Source organism: Ovis aries, chromosome 13, assembly GCF_016772045.2.
Source record: "Ovis aries strain OAR_USU_Benz2616 breed Rambouillet chromosome 13, ARS-UI_Ramb_v3.0, whole genome shotgun sequence".
NCBI lineage: Eukaryota > Metazoa > Chordata > Mammalia > Artiodactyla > Bovidae > Ovis > Ovis aries.
Window position 1 is genome coordinate 81066884 of NC_056066.1, and position 21939 is coordinate 81088822.

At 42.7% G+C, this 21939-nt stretch overlaps 1 protein-coding gene across 1 annotated transcript in view; it reads left to right on the top strand.

Moving 5' to 3' along the window:
* TSHZ2 (teashirt zinc finger homeobox 2) overlaps positions 1 to 21327 on the top strand; it is a 493576-nt gene extending 472249 nt beyond the window's left edge. Inside the window, exon 3 of the mRNA XM_027977343.3 lies at positions 13300 to 21327. Within this exon, the coding sequence (XP_027833144.2) occupies positions 13300 to 13301 (2 nt within the window). The 3' untranslated portion in view covers positions 13302 to 21327. The remainder of the gene's footprint in view (positions 1 to 13299) is intronic.
* The last annotated feature ends 612 nt before the right edge of the window (positions 21328 to 21939 follow it).

A 21939-nucleotide genomic window follows, 5' to 3' on the forward strand; every position in this document is an offset into this window, starting at 1 on the left:
CCATTTCCCAGGCCTGCGGTCTTGACCCCGTTACTTCAATCTCTGTCCCTCTGTTTTCTGACCTCTGAAAAGGAGGCTCATAAGAGCTACCTTTGGAGGTTATTTTAAGAATTAAAGAAAACCCTTTGTCAAGCTTCGGACGAAGGGCTTCCCGGGTGGCACAGTGGGAGAGAATCCGCCCGCCGGCGCAGGAGAAGCAGGAGACCCGGGTTCCACCCCTGGGTCGGGAGGACCCGCTGGATGGGAAATGGCCACCCCCTCCAGTACCTTGCCTGGGGAATCCCACGGACAGAGGAGCCTGGCAGGCTACCGTCCACGGGGTCGCAGAGAGTCACACACGACTGAGCAGGCGAGGTGCAGACAGAGAGCGGGCATGAACGAAAGACTCCCTCCAGGAGGGGACACCTCTCCAAAACTGGGAGGGTGGGCCTGGGTTTCTATCTACACAAGGTTTCCAATCCACTCGCCTGCTTGCCCACTGTAGACTCATCACAAACAGTGCTGCCCTGGGCTTAGACACCTAATCACTGCGGTAAAAACCTTTCCAACGTTCATTTTCCATACATGGCGGGCAAGCCAGTCTCCCCAAAATGCGGACAACTCACGTTCAGGCAGCAGTGAGGTCCCCCGGCTGTGTCCACACAGTGACTCGCAGTCTGGGTCTAAGTCAGTTGTTATAAATAACGTTTGGCTCTGCGCTCCCACTTAGAGAAGACCGGTCCCGCTGTGAATCGTGCCTCTGGCGGTGTGGAATTTAAGCTGTCCCGGTTGTTCATGGTGGTGTTTGCCAGCATCTAGACCTCTTTCAAACAATTTAAGTACCTTTTTGGAGTATATGAATGTGGCTCAATAAAAATGGGTACAGAAAAATTGCTTCCTTTCTCTCCTCTATGACCATGCACCAAAAGCAGCCATACATGAGGATTATCAAATGTCAGACGCATAATAAATACATAGAAGCACAAAATTATAATTAACACTGAAACCAGCAGGGGTATCTTCCCTTTCCATTGTCAGGATTTGCTCCTGATCTTTGCCGCCCTTTTAATTTATCTCTTGAAAGGATGATAACTGCCGGACGGTTTTTCCGTCCTTATCATTTTTCAGGATATAGCTTCACTGAGCAATGTGTCTTTAGAAGAGTCTAGTTAGTTCCACTGACAGCAATAAATACTGTCTGGAAAACAGGCTTTGAAATCATACAGACCTAAGTCCAAATGCTGCTCTGCTACTTACTAACTGACCTTGATGTTCTTGACCAGTCCCAGCCTCTGTTTTCTCATTAATAAACAGGGACGATGAGATCCACAGTCAGGGATTAACGTAAAAGGGCGTCCCTGCTGCTCAGTGGTAAAGAATCCACCTACGAGTGTGGGAGACGCAGTTTCAATCCCTGAGTCAGGAAGACACCCTGGAGAAGGAGATGGCCACCCACTCCAGTGTTCTTGCCTGGGAACTCCCATGGACAGAGGGGCCTGGCGGGCTACAGTCCACGGGGCTGCAAAAGCGTCAAACACAACTGAGCGATTAAACGCATCAATGTTAAGTGCAGAGCTTCCTACTCTCATCTTCTTAATATCCACATCAAATGTTTTGAAACGCTATTTTATCCTTTTTTTATAAAAGGGGAAAACTTTTCTTGGCTTCACACCTGCATTGACAGCTGACTTCTTTCCAGCATGTGTTTGATGCCTGGATTAAAGAGCCCCTCTCTGCTTAGTTATTGAAGTTTCCAGTAGAAAGGAATATCCCATTTTCCAAGAGCCAATGATCACTTACTTTTAACACATAAGCAGAATTTTATGCATGTATGTTTTAATTTATTCTACACATTATTCAACAGCACTTTAAAGATACCATATTGTATGCAATGCAATAAAATCATAAAAGAAAATCATTTTTTTTAAGTCTACATTTTACTGAGCACTTACTGTAAGCCAGAAACCATTTGTAAAAGATACTCTTTTCATCCTCATTTTACAGATATGGAAACTTAAGTAGAAAAAGGGTAAGTCATTTCCCCTAATGTCACCCAACTAATAAATGGAAATGTCAAACAATTAACAAAAATGGCAAAGGAAAATGGAGGGACATTTTGAAGAGAAGTTAATGGATACAGACTGTTCCCTTCAGAGGTTGTCCAGATGGTTGATTGGGCCACAAAACTGACTCTGAGCTCCCTAGCAGTGAAAGCAAAAATGGAAGCTTGATCCACTCTGAGACTGGCCTTTTCCGTGAAGAAAATCTATACCAGGATTTAAGAATAAGCCACACCTTTCCTGACACCTACTGTCTAGAAGAAATCCCTTACGTGACTCTGTGATGGAGTGCAGAAAAGACAATAGGAGGCTCCCGCAATTTTGTTGCTGTTGTTCAGTCGCTAAGTTGTGTCTGCCTTTTTGCGACCCCCTGGACTGTAGCCCACCAGGCTTCACTGCCCTTCACTGGCTTTCAGAGTTTGCTTAGACTCATGTCCGTTCAGTTGGTGACGCCATCCAATCATCTCATAATGAACCAAATATTTAAAACTGAAACCGTTTCTTTCTGTTAAAAAAAAAAATTCAACCATTCCTTTCTGCAAAAAAAATGTGTTTTGCTTAACACTGGGCTCCATCTCTTTTTAATAATTATTCAATCCAAGCTTTGTCAAAGCATCATACTGTGAAGAGATTCGTGTTAAAAAGCATGTTGGGGGGAGGGAGAGGAGCCTGCCTCTCTCTGCCTTATCATTTTTATTTAGACTGACGCACCTTTGGTTATAATTAGGGATAACTGTACGGCAGTTAAGACTTCATAGTCCCATCATTAGTTGTCAAGAGACTTTCAGAGGGCAAACCCTCATGCCACTTCTTTCATTTCCGCTTCTTAACTACTTGGGTAGCCTGAAGTTGAGGCGCGTGCTTTAAGGAAAAGCTTTTCTGCTGCCATGGAAATCTTTCAAGCTGACACACAACCCAGGGCCAGATGACACTCAGTGACAGGGCCCCCGCCCCCCCGGAGGGCCCCCGAGTCCCCCGCCTGATGCCTCTGCTGCTGGTGGTCTCCTAGATGTCACCTTGTATCTGCCAGTTTCCTTAACAGCCATCTTGCAAACCATGGCGAAGATATTTCAAACCATTCCAAGGGCTGCCCATTAAGTAGACCAAAAGGGAACTTATTTTTAAAAATTATTTCTAATTTTCCCATTCCATCAGACACTGGGAGCTGGTGATATAGGACAGAGGTCAACTTAGATGTTTGCCCTGACACTGATTTAAAACACAAAACACAGAAAAGTCTCCTCCAGCTTTAAGGCTATGGACAGTTGACAGCCTGGTTTGTGTCATGAAGCATACATCATACATTCTAGACACACGGTTGATTTATCACAAGTTGTGCTTTAGAAGAGGAAGTTCAAAAGTTGAGATTTTCCAGTGTGTCAATTATGACCTGCATGTTGTCTGCATTTAGATGTCCCAGGGAGGAGACTATCGTGAGCAATAATAGGACCGTGATCAATAATAGCATCATGATCAATAACAGTATCATGATCAATAATAGCATCATGATCAATAACAGTATCATGATCAATAATAGGACCATGATCAATAACAGTATCAAGATCAATAACAGTATCATGATCAATAACAGTATCATGATCAATAGCAGTATCATGAGCAATAATAGGACCATAATCAATAACAGCATCATGATCAATAACAGTATCATGAGCAATAACAGGACCATGATCAATAACAGTATCATGATCAATAACAGTATCATGATCAATAACAATATCATGAGCAATAATAGGACCATGATCAATGACAGCATCATGATCAATAACAGTATCATGATCAATAACAGTATCATCTCCTTTTCTTCAAGGGTCTAATCAAGCCCCTTCAACAAACAAATTTTTTCAAAGTGTTGTCTCATGGGCACAGATTCAACATCAGGAATGGTTAGTTTCTTGGTTAAAGATAAAGGCTCTGAGATACCAAACATACATATTTCTATTGAATATTGGAATATCCAATTCCACTTATTACCGTGTCACCTTACATAAGTGACGCCAATTATTTAAACCAATTTTCTTCCTCTGTAATCCTGGATACCCCATTGGGTAATTAAAATAGTTAATGAAAATGATACATAAGCGGTGGGCCTAAAATTAACAGTCACAACCAACTCAGCAGTAAAGAATCTGCCTGCCAGTGAGAGAGATGGGGGAGAACGTGGGTTCAACCCCTGGGTCGGGAAGATCCCTGGAGAAGGAAATGGCAGCCTCTCCAGGTTTCCCTTGCCTGGGAAATCCCATGGACCACGGAGCCTGGTGAGGAGCCTGGTGGGGTCACAAAAGGGTCAGACACGACCGAGTGACTGAACAACGCAAAAAGGCATTCTCCCCATTCAGAAGCTCAGACCCTTCCTGGTATCTCTAGCTCCTTTTGTGACCTCTGTTTCTCAGCAACCACTCTGGGTCTCTGTTTTCCATGGCTGGAAAACTGCATGGAAGAAAGATATCAATAAAAGGCAAGACTACATCAGATGGCATTTTTAAAATATCACCCACCTACTCACATGAAGCTGTGTCTGGCGTATAAAATATGGTCCATACATTTGAGCAATTCTTTTATTCATTCAGACTTGAAATTGGTCCACCAAAGTTTAAGAGTTTCTGCACACAGTCTTCTCTTAGGAAAAATTAGATGAAGCACTAATGATGAAATTCACCAATGTAGGTAAGCCAATTTGGATTTTCAAATTGTAAAATCAATTTGAAAAAAAAGAAATAGTAACTGCTATTACTATAAAAAAAAAAAATAGTAACTGATCCCTGGATTACATAGTTAAAATCACTTGTCTCCATTTCTACCTGGCCTCCTTGTCAGTCTTTTTTAATAAAACATTTCACATATCTTTAGCGTTTATATCTCAGTCTCTTTTTTTCATTTTCAATCAAATAGTTTCAAGAAGCCCTGAATTAGGAGTCAGGTGGCCTAACCCCATCATTTAATCCCCATGGGAGCAAATTATTTAAACTCTTTATCTTTGTGGCTACTAATATCTGGCCTATATATTTCAGCAGAGAATATATTTACAACCGTGCTTTGAAAAATGTAAATTGCTTCAAAATGGGGCTTCCCAGGTGGTGCAGTGGTAAAAAAATCCTCCTGCAATGCAGGAGACCCAAGAGACAAGGGTTTGATCCCTGGGTAGGGAAGATCCCCTGGAGCAGGAAATGGCAACCCACTCCAGTATTCTTGCCTAGAATATCCCGTGGACAGAGGAGCCTGTCGGGCTACAGTCCACAGGGTCCCAAAGAGTCAGACACCACTAAGCAACTAACTACACACACAGATTGCTTCAAAATAGCAGAATAAATTATTCTTTGAAGTTGAAAGCACCAAACAGGTGGCAAATCCTCTTGATGTCCATTTATGTTTCCTTAAACTAATTTTTTAGTCGGTTCTCTTTTTTTCTTTACATGGTCTCTTTCATAGAATTCGAGAAGAAGGGTTCTAGGTAAATCCATATTGTTTTTTCTGTCGTATTGTTTTAGTGTAAATATTTTAAATTTTCTTTTTCGTGTTTGAAGAGATAGAGCAAATTATTGCCTCTCAAAATTCATTTGCTCAACAAATATTATCGAGTACTTACCATGTGCCGGACATCAGCTAACATGCTTAAGATACGGATGTATGCGATGCACACAGCGCCTACCTTCCTAAGGTTTATAAGCCAGAGTAGGAGGTGGACACATATATGTAAATTAAAGTTTACATATATGAAGAAGTAGGTAACAGACATGGTCCCGGAAGGACAACATATAAGGTACAAAATTATAATGAAGGAACCGCAGCAAGTTCAGTGGGTAGGAGGAAACTTCTCTGAGGAAACGACATTTAAACGAAGCCTTCAAGGATGAGAAGGTGCTAGCCAAACAAAGAATAGGAAGACAGCATTCTAGGTGGAGGGAAGAAGGGACGGAAAGACAAGGAGGTACGTTTCAGATACCCTCAGAAGGCTAGAGTTGCAGCTTCACTGGCTACTCGGCGGTAAAGAATCGGCCTGACAGTTCAGGAGACACAGATTCCACCCCTGATCTGGGAAGATCCCACATGCCTCGGAGCAACTAAGCTCCTGCGTCCAGCTGCAGAGCCCGGACACACGATTAATGAGCCCACGTCCTGCAGCCGCCGAAGCCGCATGCCCTGGAGCCCGGGGCCCCCTGCAGGAGGAGGCATGCACAGTGCCGGCGCCCCGCAAGGCTGAGACAGAGAGCAGCCCCCGCTCGCTGCAGCTGGAGAAAGCCCGAACAGCGACGAAGACCCGCACAGCCGGAAACAGACACGTGAACAAGGAGGTTACTGAAAAGCGAGAGGCCTGTACTCTCGGCACACATCACTAAGGCGTGCAGACCCAGGTGAGGCGGGAGAGGTGGCAGAATAGATCAGGCTGAAAGTCTTAGAAAGACAAGGCTTTCTCCTAAGTGCCGCAGAGGACACTGAAGGGAAGTGAGCTGGGAGGAGCGAGGAGGGACCGCCTCAGTCTCATCTCAGTTCTCACAAGCTCCCTCTACTTGCTCATGGGAGATGACCCACAGGACACAGAGTGGACGATAGAAGCCAGTGAGAAGGGCCCCAGTCATCAGGGAAAGGCCACAGGCTCGAATGGGAAGTGGGGTGAAGATGGACGTCGACTTTGGTGAGGGAGGTTATGACGAGCTGTCGAGAATGGCCCCACTTTCCAGCAGGAACAACTGAGCAGTTTGTGGTTCCATTTCCCATGAAGAGGGACGTTGGAGAGGAAACAGGGTCGGGGTGGAGAAAAGTGACCTTTCAGGCACCTGTGAGTTATTCACGCAGAGACGTCCAGATGCCAGTCGTACAATGGATTGAGGTTCTAAGCTCAAATCATAGAATTGTTTTCCACTAGGTCAGATGTTCTGAATCAGTGATAATGTTGCCTCCCTCCAAAGGGACATTTGGCAAAATCTAGAGATATTTGGGGTTGTCACAACTCGAGGGTGAGTGGGAATGCGACCGAAACCTGGTGGGTAAGAGGCAGGGATGCTGCTAACAGCCCTCCAATGTCCAGGACAGTCCCCAACAAGGATCTGGCCCCAAACATTAACAGTGCCAAAGAGGAGTGATCCCAACCTCCAGAGTCTTCAAACATGGTGCACGATGAAGGTCATTACTCCCTTGGGAGAATCTGTCCTGCCCCCTGCGAGATGTCTGGTGTTCTTGGTCCCTAACCGTGAAGCGCTCAGGGTAGCAATCCCAAAACACCCTTTTCGGATAATAATGCAGCTCTGAGAAGAACAGGGGGTTTCCCTGGTGGCTCTGATGGCAAAGAATCCACCTGCAAGGCGGGAGACCTGGGTTCAGTCCCTGGGTTGGGAAGATCCCCTGGAGGAGGGCATGGCAGCCCACTCCAGTGTTCTTGTCTGGCGAATCCCCGTGGACAGAGGAGCCTGGTGGGCTGCAGTTCATGGGGTCACAGAGAGTTGGATGTGACTGACCGACTAAGCACAGCACAGAGAAGAACAGTGCGGAGGAGAGAAAAAGAAGGCAGGAGGCCCCCAGCAGGGGCACAGAGAAAAGGCAGAGCCAGCCAGAGCGACTTGCCAGGGGGTGCAGGATTCTGCTGTGGCCACAGCACAGCGTATGTAATTCTACACATCTGCTGATGGCTCTGTATTAATACAAAAATAATTGCATCTTTTCGCCTGGCTCTCCCTCACAAACTCTACTTAATGAACACTGCCAGTGACTTTTTTGATACGTAATTACAATTTTTATTTATTTATGGTTTGTTTTTATAGTATTAGCTGAACATATTAAGGGGAAAAACTCATGCAGCAGCAAAACGTGGCCTCAACTACCATTTGAAACAGAGGAGGAGATGGCAGCCCACTCCAGTGTTCTTGCCCGGAGAATTCCATGGACAGAGGAGCCTGGTGGGCTGCAGTCCATGGGGTCGCACAGAGCCAGATGCAACTGAAGCAACTTAGCACGAAAGCATCATTTGAAAGGCAACCAAGAGTGTCTGCCTCTTTGTTCTTCACTCATTCTACACAATTTTTTCTGAGCAGAAAAGAAGTAACAGCACACATTCTCATCCCCTTTCTCTTCGTTTTCTAGTTTTAATTTTCTGCCAGGTCTCATCTTTAGACCTAGAGGGAAAAAGAGGTTTCTCTTTTTAAAGATAGGAAATTCTTTAAAAAAAAAAAAAAAAGAGTATCTTGTCCCAAACAGGCCCACTATTCAGGTCTCCTTTTTATCATTCTCTTGTAGTATAGAAAACCGACCTTCTGAAAGAATTCTTTTCCATCAATAGTGGTGGGATATGAGATCTCTCAGATAGAAATAGCATCATAGTCAGGTTTTAATAGAAGACACTCATATCTGGAATTTAACTGAATAACTGTACAGACACTCTTGGGGAAATGCCTGTAAATTATTAATAATGCTAGCGTTTCACATTTTAAGACATTACCAACTGATCACAGGCGAGATAAGAGGCAGCGTTTAAGAGACCAGAGAAATCTGAATCTGGATACCCTTTCTCCTACTACCAACCAGGTGGCTGCAGGTCAGTGGTTTTCCCTCTCTAAATCCCCGTCGGCTGGAAAGTGTAGCCATTAGTATCTCCTGCACTGCAACATCATGAAGTTGGCACGAGGTAAGGCACGGATCTCGGAGGGGGAGCACAGACTAGACACGCAGAAAATGTCAAGTTGTCAGGACAGCTGGGTCCTCTCATGCTGAGGCCCCCAAAGCCAAGAAACCTGAGCAAAGAGTTACAGAAAGTCAATAATGAGCTCAGAACTGAGATCTTAGGAACTAAACAACTTCATTTGTTTCCACACAAGAATCTGTCATGAAAGTGTTTTCCAGAAAATGACACTCACGTACACTTGTGAGTGTTTTACAGGGAAGAGAAGGGTTATCTGACGAATGTGGGAAGCCCTAGGTTAAAGAAAGGTATATTATGCTGGATTGGGTTGGGCTTTAATTGCAGGACTTCTCAGAGCCTTTAATACGTTAATGTGTACTGTGAATTCCCAAGAAGGTGACTGTACTAAAAAAAAAAAACATTTTTCCTTTCTACCTGCTCCCCTTCCCAGAACAAATTTTGACCCAAGAGAAATCCAGCCAGAGAAGTTTGTGGGTTGATCAGATCTGGAGCTGGTCCAAGGAAGTGATAGGTGGAATAAGGTTCTCTAAAACTGGTTTCACATTAGCATCAAGGTCAGGGAGGAGAAACCAAGGACCACAGACAAACTGTGTGTGAAGCCGCCTCCTCGCCACAGACGTCCTGTCTCACGATATAAGGCGTTCACTCTTTAGGAAAGGCAGGTTTAGCCCTCCTCTCTCCTTTCTCTTTTCCGTTTTCTCCCCTGCCCTCTCCTTACTGTACCTGCTATAGAGCACATGGTGTCCCAGTAGCTCAGTCGTGTCCAGCTCTTTGAGGCCCCATGGACAGTAGCCAGCCAGGCTCCTCTGTCCATGGAATTTTCCAGGCAAGACTACTGGAGGGGCTGCCACTTCCTGCTCCAAGGGATCTTCCTGACCCAGGGATCGAAGCTGCGTCTCTTGCGTCTCCCGCATTGCCAGGCGGATTCTCCGCCACTATCACCGCCTGGGAAGCCCCACGCCGTGGCAGCTTCTAGCCTCTACTTTCTTTTTCTTTGACTCATCTCTCTTCCTCCAACCATGCGACCATCCTCCTTCACGTTTCCAGACCTGCCAGGAGTGGGTGGGTTCCAGACCAAAGGCTGCTGGGACCCTTCCTATCTGCAATACGAACGGTGACAGAGGGAAGTGATTCCTTCCCCCGACGGTGGTGCCTGAGTGCGCACAGACGCTTCTGAGGGGGACCGCCTCATTTTAAAGCCACCCACTGCTTAGCATTAGTTGTGGGACAAGTCACTAATCTCTTTGAGACTTTTCCTCTCTCATTTTTAAAACAACGTTGTTTGAGGGTTAGTGGTAGTGGATGCAAAGCATCTGGCATCTGGTAGGTATATGATACTGGTCGCTAGTATTGCAGTCCTATGCTTTCTTACCGAGGAATCTTTTATAAAGTCTGTTATGATTATTTTGCACTCAATTTCTCTGCACACATCAAATGCCATTCAATTCTCAACTTGTCTTTGTTGTTCTACTAGAAACTTGGATATTTTCCTTTTCCAAAAGAAAAATTAAATCTAGGTCCTCGGTATTTTTTCCTCATTAAAATGAGCACAACCACTAAATAATGTGTAACCAAGGAATGCCGCCCAGATTGGACTGATGGAAACTATATACATTCCTACAGCCATCCAAGCAAAGGAGAAAAAGAAAGATACAAGCATCTGGATAAGAGTTCCAAAGAATAGCAAGAAGAGATAAGAAAGCCTTCCTCAGCGATCAATGCAAAGAAATAGAGGAAAACAGAATGGGAAAGACTAGAGATCTCTTCAAGAAAATTAGACACCAAGGGAACATTTCATGCAAAGATGGGCTCAGTAAAGGACAGAAATGGTATGGACCCAACAGAAGCAGAAGATATTAAGAAGAGGTGGCAAGAATACACAGAAGAACTGTACAAAAAAGATCTTCACGACCCAGATATGAATGGTATGATCACTCACCTAGAGCCAGACATCCTGGAATGTGAAGTCAAGTGGGCCTTAGAAAGCATCACTACGAACAAAGCTAGTAGAAGTGATGGAATTCCAGTGGAGCTGTTTCAAATCCTGAAAGATGATGCTGTGAAGGTGTTGTACTCAATATGCCAGTAAATTTGGAAAACTCAGCAGTGGCCACAGGACTGGAAAAGGTCAGTTTTCATTCCAATCCAATAGAAAGGCAATGCCAAAGAATGCTCAAACTACCACACAATTGCACTCATCTCATACGCTAGTAAAGTAATGCTCAAAATTCTCCAAGCCAGGCTTCAGCAATACGTGAACCATGAACTTCCAGATGTTCAAGCTGGTTTTAGAAAAGGCAGAGGAACCAGAGATCAAACTGCCAACATCCGCTGGATCATGGAAAAAGCAAGAGTGTTCCAGAAAACATCTATTTCTGCTTTATTGACTATGCCAAAGCCTTTGACTGTGTGGCTCACAATAAACTGTGGAAAATTCTGAGAGAGATGGGAATACCAGACCACCTGACCTGCCTCTTGAGAAATCTGTATGCAGGTCAGGAAGCAACAGTTAGAACTAGACATGGAACAACAGACTGGTTCCAAGTAGGAAAAGGAGTATGTCAAGGCTGTATATTGTCACCCTGCTTATTTAACTTCTGTGCAGTGTACATCATGAGAAACACTGGGCTGGAGGAAGCACAAGCTGGAATCAAGATTGCCGGGAGAAATATCAATAACCTCAGATACGCAGATGACACCACCCTTATGGCAGAAAGTGAAGAGGAACCAAAAAGCCTCTTGAGGAAAGTTAAAGAGGAGAGTGAAAAAGTTGGCTTAAAGCTCAACATTCAGAAAACGAAGATCATGGCATTTGGTCCCATCACTTCATGGGAAATAGATGGGGAAACAGTGGAAACAGTGTCAGACTTTATTTTTTGGGGCTCCAAAATCACTGCAGATGGTGACTGCAGCCATGAAATTAAAAGACGCTTACTCCTTGGAAGAAAAGTTATGACCAACCTATATAGCATATTCGAAAGCAGAGACATTACTTTGCCGACTAAGGTCTGTCTAGTCAAGGCCATGGTTTTTCCTGTGGTCATGTATGGATGGGAGAGTTGGACTGTGAAGAAAGCTGAGCACCAAAGAATTGATGCTTTTGAACTGTGGTGTTGGAGAAGACTCTTGAGAGTCCCTTGGACTGCAAGGAGATCCAACCAGCCCATTCTGAAGGAGATCAGCCCTGGGATTTCTTTGGAAGGAATGATGCTGAAGCTGAAACTCCAGTACTTTGGCCACCTCATGCGAAGAGTTGACTCACTGGAAAAGACTCTGATGCTGGGAGGGATTGGGGGCAGGAGGAGAAGGGGATGACAGAGGATGAGATGGCTGGATGGCATCACAGACTCGATGGACGTGAGTCTGAGTGAACTCCGGGAGTTGGTGATGGACAGGGAGGCCTGGCGTGCTGCGGTTCATGGGGTCGCAGAGGGTCTGACGCGACTGAGCGACTGAACCTCCTGAACTGACAGCCATCCAAATAGCACGTATCTGGAAAAAAATTCAGCCCGTTAAATACTTTAAAGCACTTTCCCACCACACACACAAAAAAATGTTGCTATCTTTTGACGTGAAAACTTAAGTCTATTAAGGTATCTGAACATATTGAATGGTTTTAAACACAAAGATGTTCATCACAGTTAATATTATTGAATAAAACTGGAAGCGAATTAAATGTACACCATTGCAAGATGGTTTAGTAAGCTTTGATGATATAGGTGACAGAATTCATCCCACTGTTCACAATGACCTTCCTCGTGAAAGGATAGAGAGGGACACTTTACACAGTGGGCCCTGGCAGCTATGTAAACCTGACAAAAATGTGTGGGAAAAGAAAACCCTAAAGGGAGTGCTGCAGGGAGTAAACAGGAGCTCTATCCTGATGGTGAGGCCACAGGTTAATCTTTTAATTTTTTTTAAATGCTTCACAATAGAAAAACCATACTTGTTTTTTTTACTTTTAATTGTGGTTAAAAAAAATACATAACATTTACCATCTTAACAATTGTTACGTGTAAGGTTTAGTGGCTTTGAGTACATTCCATTCACGTTGTTATGCAACCATCACCATCATCTATCTCCAAGACGTTCCCCTCTTGCAAAGGTTGCCCGCGACAGCCTCGATTCTGCTTTATGTCTCTCTGAATGTGACTTCTCTAGGTACCTTATACAAGTGAAGTATTTTACCATTTTATGACTGATTTATTTTCACTTCACACAATGTCTTCAAGATTCATCCATACTGAAGAATGTGCCAGAATTTCCTTCCTTTTGAAGGCTAAATAATATTCCATTGTGTGGATGTACCATTGTGCTTATCCATTCATCCTATGATGGACATTTGGGTTGCTTCCCCCTTTTGGCTATGACGAATAACGCTGCTGCAAACAGAGGTGTTCAAATATGTCTTCCATACATTATATTTTAAAGATTTTTTTCCCCTAAGTTAGCTCTTGCTTTCTATGTCTCAATCACTGATCACATCATACTAGACTTAACTAAGATCCTATGCAGAACACTAATATCAGTGAAAGAGGTGATCGGTTTGACTATCCGGGCTGCTCCTCAGAAAATAATGCACCTTTTCTGTTGTTCTGGTTCCCATTACAGGACAAATGCCTTAGTTCCAACTCTCCAGCCTGGATTTCCTTCACACCGGGCCTTGCCCTGCACCACCCCGCTCTCCTGACAGCGATTCCTCTCGACACCCTGCTCTAAGAAGACTGCCAAAAAAAAAAAAAAAAATCACCCCGGCCGTTTCTCTTCATCCGCACTAACAATTTGGTAATGAAGTATTGATTTCCACTTCTCTGCTTATGGACAATATTAGATTTTCATTGATAAACTGCAGCGGGGCTGCCTCGTCTCCATGGTCCCCTTTCCGCTGTCACAAGAAAACAAAGTGCCGCTGAAGAAAAAGGAGGACTGAGAACACTGACCTGCTTATTCTGTCAGTTTGTACCACTTGACAGGAAAGGGCGGGGGAGGACGAGTCTCCAGAGTTTGATGTCCAAGTGGGCTGCCCTTAATGTAGATGCTTGGAAGCCTATTTTCCATGGTAATGTCCATTTCCTATTTATAACCCCTCTGGGAACGTTTGTCTAAAGGAAATGTTTCTGTTCAGTGCAACAATTACAGCTGCACCTGGATTGCCCAGTCCTGCCCTTGCACTTGGGAGCCATTAATCGCCACAAAGTGGAAGAATTATTAAGTTAAACCAGAGTTTGAGCCAAGAAAACCTCTGAACAATGTTCATCTTCTGGGAAAGCTGTTCACATAGTCAGGCTTAACCGTGTTGCTGCCAGTGACTTTTTCCCATGCGGTAGTGGGCATCTTTATCATCACTATCTTTATGGGTTAAAAAGCATATAGTTTTGAGCATGTACCACTTCATATGAGATCTGCAAATCGGGACAATTGGGGAAATGCAGAATCGGAAAAAAATAAGAAGATGAGATCACTGCAGGGTAGAAAGTTCAGCAGCAGCCTTCTGTGGTAATTTTTTTTCTCCAGGATCTGTTGTTTACGGGCTTGGAAACCCAGCTCAGCTGCAGAAGCAACAGAAAGCATGAAATAGGGTGTCCATCTTAAATGTGTTCCTGCAACTTTTTTCATTAAAACTTTGAGGGCCCAATTTTAATTTGTGGAATATTCCCGTTAATAATGAGATCTAATTAAGACATCCATTAAAAGCCCGTTAAAGTTAATTTAACGTAAAAATTCCAATAGAACTGTATTAGATTTTCTCCATTAAATTAACGTTATGGATTTTTAACGGATGTCTTAATTATACGTTATTATTAACGGGAATACTGTATTACACAGATTAAAATCAGGTCCTAAGTCAACTTGGAAAAGCTAAGAGCATGCTTTACTGTTAAAACCTTTGTATATCTAGTGCACTGTTTGGAAATGCAGAGATAGATCTGTTTAGCTGTGCATTTTCGATACAACTGAAAGCAACCTATAATAGATAAATCTGTTATTGCATTTCAACAATGAATTTCCTCATTCTCAAAGGACAAATAAGTCTAGATTGTGTTGTAAACTGCCACTCAGCTATAGGTGAAATATTTAAACTATTCTAGGCAGAGCACTAGGAACCAAGTGATTCTGAAACAAAAGAGTCACTTTTGTTGGTGCTTTAATTATCAAGGAAATCTCTGTCAAATCTTTTAACACCAACAAAATGAAGCCCAATATCTCCAGATATATCCTCTGCGCCATTTCTCATGGCACTTGCCTGTTGGAATTGTTTTGGGAATTTTGACATGATCCCTACATTCAACATTGGGATTTAAAAAAAAAAAAAAAACTTCTTATTTACCTCCTAGAGAAAGTGTTGCCCTTATGCCACATATAATAGCAAATTGCTTTTTTTATGGCATGCATAACCTAGATGGGAAAAAATATGGCGCTTCGGGGAAGGAGGGAAAAAGTAAATGAAGTTCCAGGAATGTCATTCTGAAGTAATGAGGCATGGACAGAAAATATACCCCTCACATCATCGGATTGAGATGGCAGTCGAAATAGCTTCATTGAAGTGTCAGCACTCATCCATCAATCAATCACCCACAAGGAAAAATAGCAACAGTACAACGGGGCGGCTTTTATGGGATTTACTCATGGGCATAGGGAATAGCGGCTCAAATGCAGTTCTGACATGAAAAGCAAGGTGCTGATATTATTTTTTATGATGGGAGGATCATAAAGTGAATTGAGAACAGCGAGGTCTGTCTTTGCTTAACCTATTCAACCAGAAACGAATGGCGCTCAACTGGAAAGGAACAGTCTTCGGATGGGTTAAGATTGAAGGGTGGACTCTACTGAGCACTGTCCTTCGACAACAAAATTCTATTAAAGGGAAACCAATGCATTAGCACTGGGGTTCTTGAAGCTGTTAAAAATTGCCTGCTCCAACCCAGGGTTATTAGATAAACTGATATAATTCAGATTCTGTCTAAACCGTCCCAAAGCAGATTCTTGAGCTCTTTCTCCAACTTGAGGAAAACAATGCGATTCTCAACTCCATGGAAATTGTTTCCCTTCTAAGAAAGAAATAAATCATCTGCTTCAACACATCATCTATACAGTTTTGTTAGCGCAATTTCTGTGGAGGGGTGGGTGGGAGGCAAGAGACAAAAATATTTATAAATTTGGTAAGACTCATGAGTTGTTGCTTGGTAACCATAAATGTCACTGCTGAGGGACAGCTGCCAATGCTCTCCTTAGGAAACAAGATCTGGGCTCTTTTTGTGAGATCCACACAGAGCTCAGTATATTCCTAGAGACCAGACCTGTCTTCATTTGGAAAGCTCTGGAAAGCTTCTAGAAACTTCCTTCTGGAGGGGAAAAAAACAACAAGAACTCAGGAGAATGTTTTTATCTGCTTTCATACCATTCTCTTCCTCTCTCTGTAAATAAATAAAGTGCTGATAAACTGGAACATTCGATGGACAGAAAAATGATGGGCAAATATCACGCAAAGTACACCTAAGGATCTCCATTCTGTCCCCAGCCCTTGGTATCAGTGAGGGCAGGAGACCACTGTTCCTTCCCTTCCCTTCCTCTAGCTAAGACCACCCACAGGCTGTAAACCGAAACGCCTACTGAAAAAGTCGCTTATATGACTACTTCAGTTTTAGGCATTTGGCCCCATTTTGTAGTTCAACAAATTCACCAAACGTACAGCATGTAACAAGACACCGGGAGCAGAAGACGGAAGAGGCAACGCCGTTTATTTAGCAAATTGACTAACAAATGTTAGCAGGCGTCTGCCGGGACTTCCCTGAGAGTCCAGTAGTTAAGAATCTGTGCTCCCAACTCGGGTTTGGTCCCTAGTCAGGGAATTAAGAACGTGTATGCTGGATGGTGCAGCTAAAAAAAAATTTTTTAATGATATTATCAGTCATTTATTGTATGCACAACACTGTCCTAGGTGCTACGGGATACAAGGTGAGCAATTCCCACGACATTCTGGTCCTCCGGTGTTTACAGCAGCGCCTAGAGGTGGTTAACACCAGAGACCTGGATGAGGAGCTAAATTAGGGTCCAACCCCCCTCACGCTATTTGCATTTTATACCTGTTTTTCAAAAATAATAATCTTTCCAAATAGGAAATTCGCCTTCTGAGAAGTATACAGAGAGGAAATAGTTTAAAAATAGGTCATGGCCTAAAAGCAGACTATAATCATAGAATAAATTGAATAGTCCAGACAGTCCCCACAGAATTTAAGGTCATAACTAGATTTCTTACACCTCACCCCCAAAATGTGCCTGCTCGGTGGTTGGAGTCTTTCATAATTAATGTCACAGACACGAGCCACTGAATTGAGTGGAAATGCTGAGAACAAACAAATGAAATGACATTTCGGGGAGGCGTTTAGATAGCGCTGACTAAACAGTGAGGACGTGTGTGTGAGCGTGCGTGCACGTGTGTGTGTCCGTGAATATATTTTACTCACTGCAATTTTCCAGGGCCTATGGACAGGGCCACAGTAAGACTCCGCAGTTTTCTGAAACTTCTCACAGTAAATCCAAAGATTACAAGGCCTTAAAGGTGCTTGCATCCTGCGTCTTTCCCATCTGTCATTCCCTAGGTTATGTGACTGCTTTCAAATCTTTTTCACCAGATTTCATTTTCCAAGTTTGTTAAATATTTTTTGTTAAAAAAAAAAAAAACATAAAAAATGTCACTTTCACATTATCTTCTGTTCTCTGCAACAAGAATCGAAGCGTGCTGATGAATGCTGAAATAATAATAATAAGGAAATATATTGAAGGCTTCAAACACACAAATATACACATATAGTTCTAAAGAACAAAAAAGTGGTATCTATTTTGAACATGCATTTGGCAAAAAAAAAAAATCACAAGTGAACTTTCCGTTTATTTTTTCCCCCTGTGAGATGTTAAAATGCTAATTTCATTTTCTCCCTTCCTATATGTGGCACTTTCTCAAAATATCCACAAAACACTTTTAGACAAAGATTGAGCAGGAGAAAGAGGCCCAGATCTCCATCCCCACAGACAGAAAGACATGTTTCCATTGTAGGGAAGCATTAAACATTTTGAAACTTGTGAATCATCTTTAGAATTTCTATGGGGGAATTTTACCTCTTCATCCAAAGTAAAAGCCACTTATCTCCTTTGGTTTCCTGTGACAGATTCAGAAGCAGACGCAGACACACAATTTCCAGGCTCTAGTTAATCTTCTTCCAATCCTCCACGAACAATGGGCTAACAGGCGTGGGTGTTTCTCCAAAATTATTCATGCACAAGGCAGCCCAAAGCTTCAGGGAAAACTAGAAATGTTTTATGGATTAGAAGAGGACTGTTTTAAAATGCTAGTACCAGGTGGAACGTTATTTCTGCAACAGAACTTTGTCCATTTCCATTGGAAAAATATATTCCAAGTAAAATGGCTCCTGCAAGTAAAGGCACCCTGATCTGACGCCTCTCAGCATACAAATGGTTTCACCAATAGCCATAGGATGGTCATTAAGGCCTTTTTTAAAAAAGCAACCTGATTGAAAAAAAAATTAAATACTCACAGCCCTTCTACAATGTTTATTTGCTTAAGACTGCTTTTGGAAGTACAAATAATGACTCTTCTGTGAGAACCCCAGGAGAAGCTGAAAAATTCTAACAAATGGATTACTTTAAAAATACTTTTTTAAATAGAAAATCCTACCACTCCCTTCAACCCCTCCAGAAAATGAATTTCAATGCATTTACTAAATCTTGGACCTGAAGCCTACATTTGTATCTTAGTCCCCAGGCAAAGGCTTATATTTACAGAACTTGAGCAATCATACGATTGTATCTCAAATATGAAGACTTTGTACAGCAATGTATTCACTTTCTAAATGACCCAGGTAACATTCAGGAATTATAAATGTGTATGTATATCTTGTTTTAAATACACTAAGCTCAACCAATCTGCGGAGAAGATGTAAAAACTATTTTCATTCTGCACGGAGATCAACGCAACAGAAACATTCCAGTTTTGCAGTATAATGTTTTGGCTTATAATACATCAGATGCTAGAATGTGCACTCAAGTCAGAAAAAGCTGACATACGCCACCATCCTTGTTTGGCTCAGGACTCTTAAGTGTCATAATATCAGGGGATACAACCTACTTCTTGGTCTCTGATATGCTGTTGTCTTCCTAATCCCTTCTGACTTTGACTCCTAACAGCCGGGCGCCATCAGCGTAAATCAGAAACTTCCAAACACCTTAAAAATCAAGAGGGTAGTTGATCATACACAACCTTCGTACTGGTCAACCAGGTCTTACTCTGCAGAGCGCGTAGGTTTTTAAGAAATTTGGCATCAACCACGTTTGTGTTCTGCATTTATCCCCTCATGTTACTTCTAGACATTTTTTTTTTCTTTTGGAATTGGCAGTAGGGGAGGTAAGGCATAGTGAGTTGGGAGAATTCAACCTTGCTATGAAGGAAAGTGTTTGCCAGCGAAGAAAGGCAAACATGTTTTTATATTAGGAAAACAGACTAGTCATTTTCAAAGAAAAATGACAGCAAGCATACCTGTAGAATGCTCCATGCAAGCGCACTGATTTTCTATAACCTGCATGCTGTATATACTGCTTTTGCCTGTATACTAGGAGGAAAGTCCAGGCTGTTTCCCTCGTGTAAAATGCAGCTCGGGTGGCTGAGAACAGCAGCCTCCCGCACATTTTTATACTGTACATATTTGTATATACTAACTATATCGCCATGTATGAACACAGATTTTGTTATATTTGCTTGTTTCTGTTTCCTACCAAACTGGCCCACAATGGGGATTCTTTTGTATAGAAAAAAAAATTATGCTTGTAATGTTTTTTCCTGATCATTCTCTTTCAATAGCTTACGAAAGAATTAGATCTGAGTTTACAAAGAAACGATTAAGAACCAAGTTTGTCTGTCTGCATGAGTCCATCCAGTTGCTGGATTTAAGGAGGAATCAACATCCTAATTCAGGGTTTTCCTTTAAAGGCATGCTTTACCCCTTGGGAAAACTGCAAACTCATCCATGTAAGAATTATCCTCTCTGTATTTTATCTAATAGTGCCTGAACATTTTTTTAATGTCTTCTTAGAGGAAGAATTCATAATTGTCAAAATTTGAAACATTAGCTTAATTTTGTTTTTATGACCTCGCAATTCTTTTCCTTATTTATTCGGTTGCTGTTGTAATGGGGCCCCAGGCCATTCCTGACATCGGCGTGTTCTTCTTCTGCATTAAGGATGTTTTTAAAATTACAGAAATTATTGAGCCAACAGGCTGTTTTAATCAAAACCATGTTTCACTTGTTTTTTGATGATTATAAATTGTCCTTGCAATGAAGAAAAAAATTTTTTTCTGCTAGGAAAATTATACCACCCTGTGGCCAAACAGATTCATCACAGAGAGGCATCCAAGCCTTCGTCTCTGGGATCTGGAAAGTTCTTTCCCTGGCTGACCACGCTTTCCTTTGCTCCTGATCATCCCAAATGCTAGTGCTCAATGCAGTCACTATTTGCAATTTTCCAAAGGCTCAGCTGCATTGTCACTGCCTAAAGACACACCGTCCCCCCAGAAATGATGGCTTTCCAGCTTGAAAAAAAAAAAAAAACCACAGGGATTTTCAGGAAAGGTGCTCCTCCTTTTGTCCCCGGGCGCCAGCCTCCTGTCCTTCCTCCTGATTCTAAACAATTTGGTCTTGATACCCCATATAACTCAGATCAGCCAAAAGAAACACCTGGAGCAGCCCCCGGCTGAATACAAATGACTTGGTTTGGGCACACTCGAGATGTATGTGTATGATGCTCTAGCAATGAAATAATCTCTAAAAGGAGAGGGTTTTTTTAAAAAAGTACAATTTCACCACTAGAAATATCTTCTGATGGTGGAGGTGAAAATTACATCAAAGAAGCCATTACTTTTTACCTCTAAAGAGTTTTTTTTTAAGGAAAAATCACTCTACTTTGAGAACTGTAATTAAAGCCCTATATAATAGATACTACTTCTTTTAGCTATTGTGAAAAAATAACAACACCCTCACCTAGGTTTAAACGGAGCCCCTCATTTCCATCAAAAAGGTTTCTATACGTGTGTTATTTACATTCTTAAGCATGATAACTCTTTCCTTTGTGTCAAAAAAAAAAGTCTTGTCTCACCCACTCAGGAGTTATTGGAAATAGACTGTCCCCATCTGAAATCTTACCATAATTTGCATCAGGAAGTTCAACTGCCGACATTAAGGACCTGGGTGTGTTCAATTATGATTTTGCTGGAGGCTGTCCCTCATTTGAATGCTGCAGACATTGAACCACCTTTTGGAAATCGGGCTGATACAGTATAACTCAGACAGGCCTCCCGACACCATTAGCTTTGCAAATGGCTTCATTTCCGTCAACCACGACTTCCGCTTTGGCTAATTGAAAAACGAAAATTAAAGGAGAGAAGAAGAAAAAAAAAAACACAGATGCACTTAAAACATGAAAAGAATTATTTATATGATAAAAATATATTTAGATTTTCAAAGCACAAGACTGAATAGAAGTGCTCTTTTTATGCTTTCTGAAGATGTTACTGTTAAATGTCTTTCTACATCAGGCTTAATAAATCTGTAATGACATTTGATGGATTGATTTCTGCCTATGTGTGTTTTTTTAAGGTGGCAAGAGATGAGAGGGGAAGGAGGGCGTGGGGAGCGGCGCTGAGCCTCAGGGAGGCCACGCCAGGAGATTACCGATGGGCTCCTCTGTTGCTCAGACCCACTGGCCCACTTCTAGCATCTCCCCTTTGTCTCCAGCACATTATTTTCTTCACCTTTTTTTTTTTTAACGAATGCCAGCTGCCTTGCTTAGTTCCTGGGCTGCCTTTGCAGACTCTCAGATCCAGTCAACTTGTGCCTGAGTAATTTACAGTGGAATCTCAGCAGAGGCAGTGGGCAGCTGTCTCTCAAATTCAAGGATGCACCAGAGCGGACAGACATGATGGAGAGACCCAGGCTCCTCCCCCTTGGAGCCACGGCCCTGCTGTGCAGTTTCCCTGTCTGCTCCCCTCCGTTTCCTTTAATGCCCAGGGGAACGAGACCACGTTTCACACCCAAGCTGCCCAGGCAGAGGCCGACGCCCCACCAACAACGACTGCTGCGCAGCCGCTCTCGTCTGCCATGTGGCGGGGCTGCAGGAGACCCGTGCTCATCCAATGATGACGTTCCACCTCGTTGTCGTGGTCCCATGTCTGAGCCAAGACAC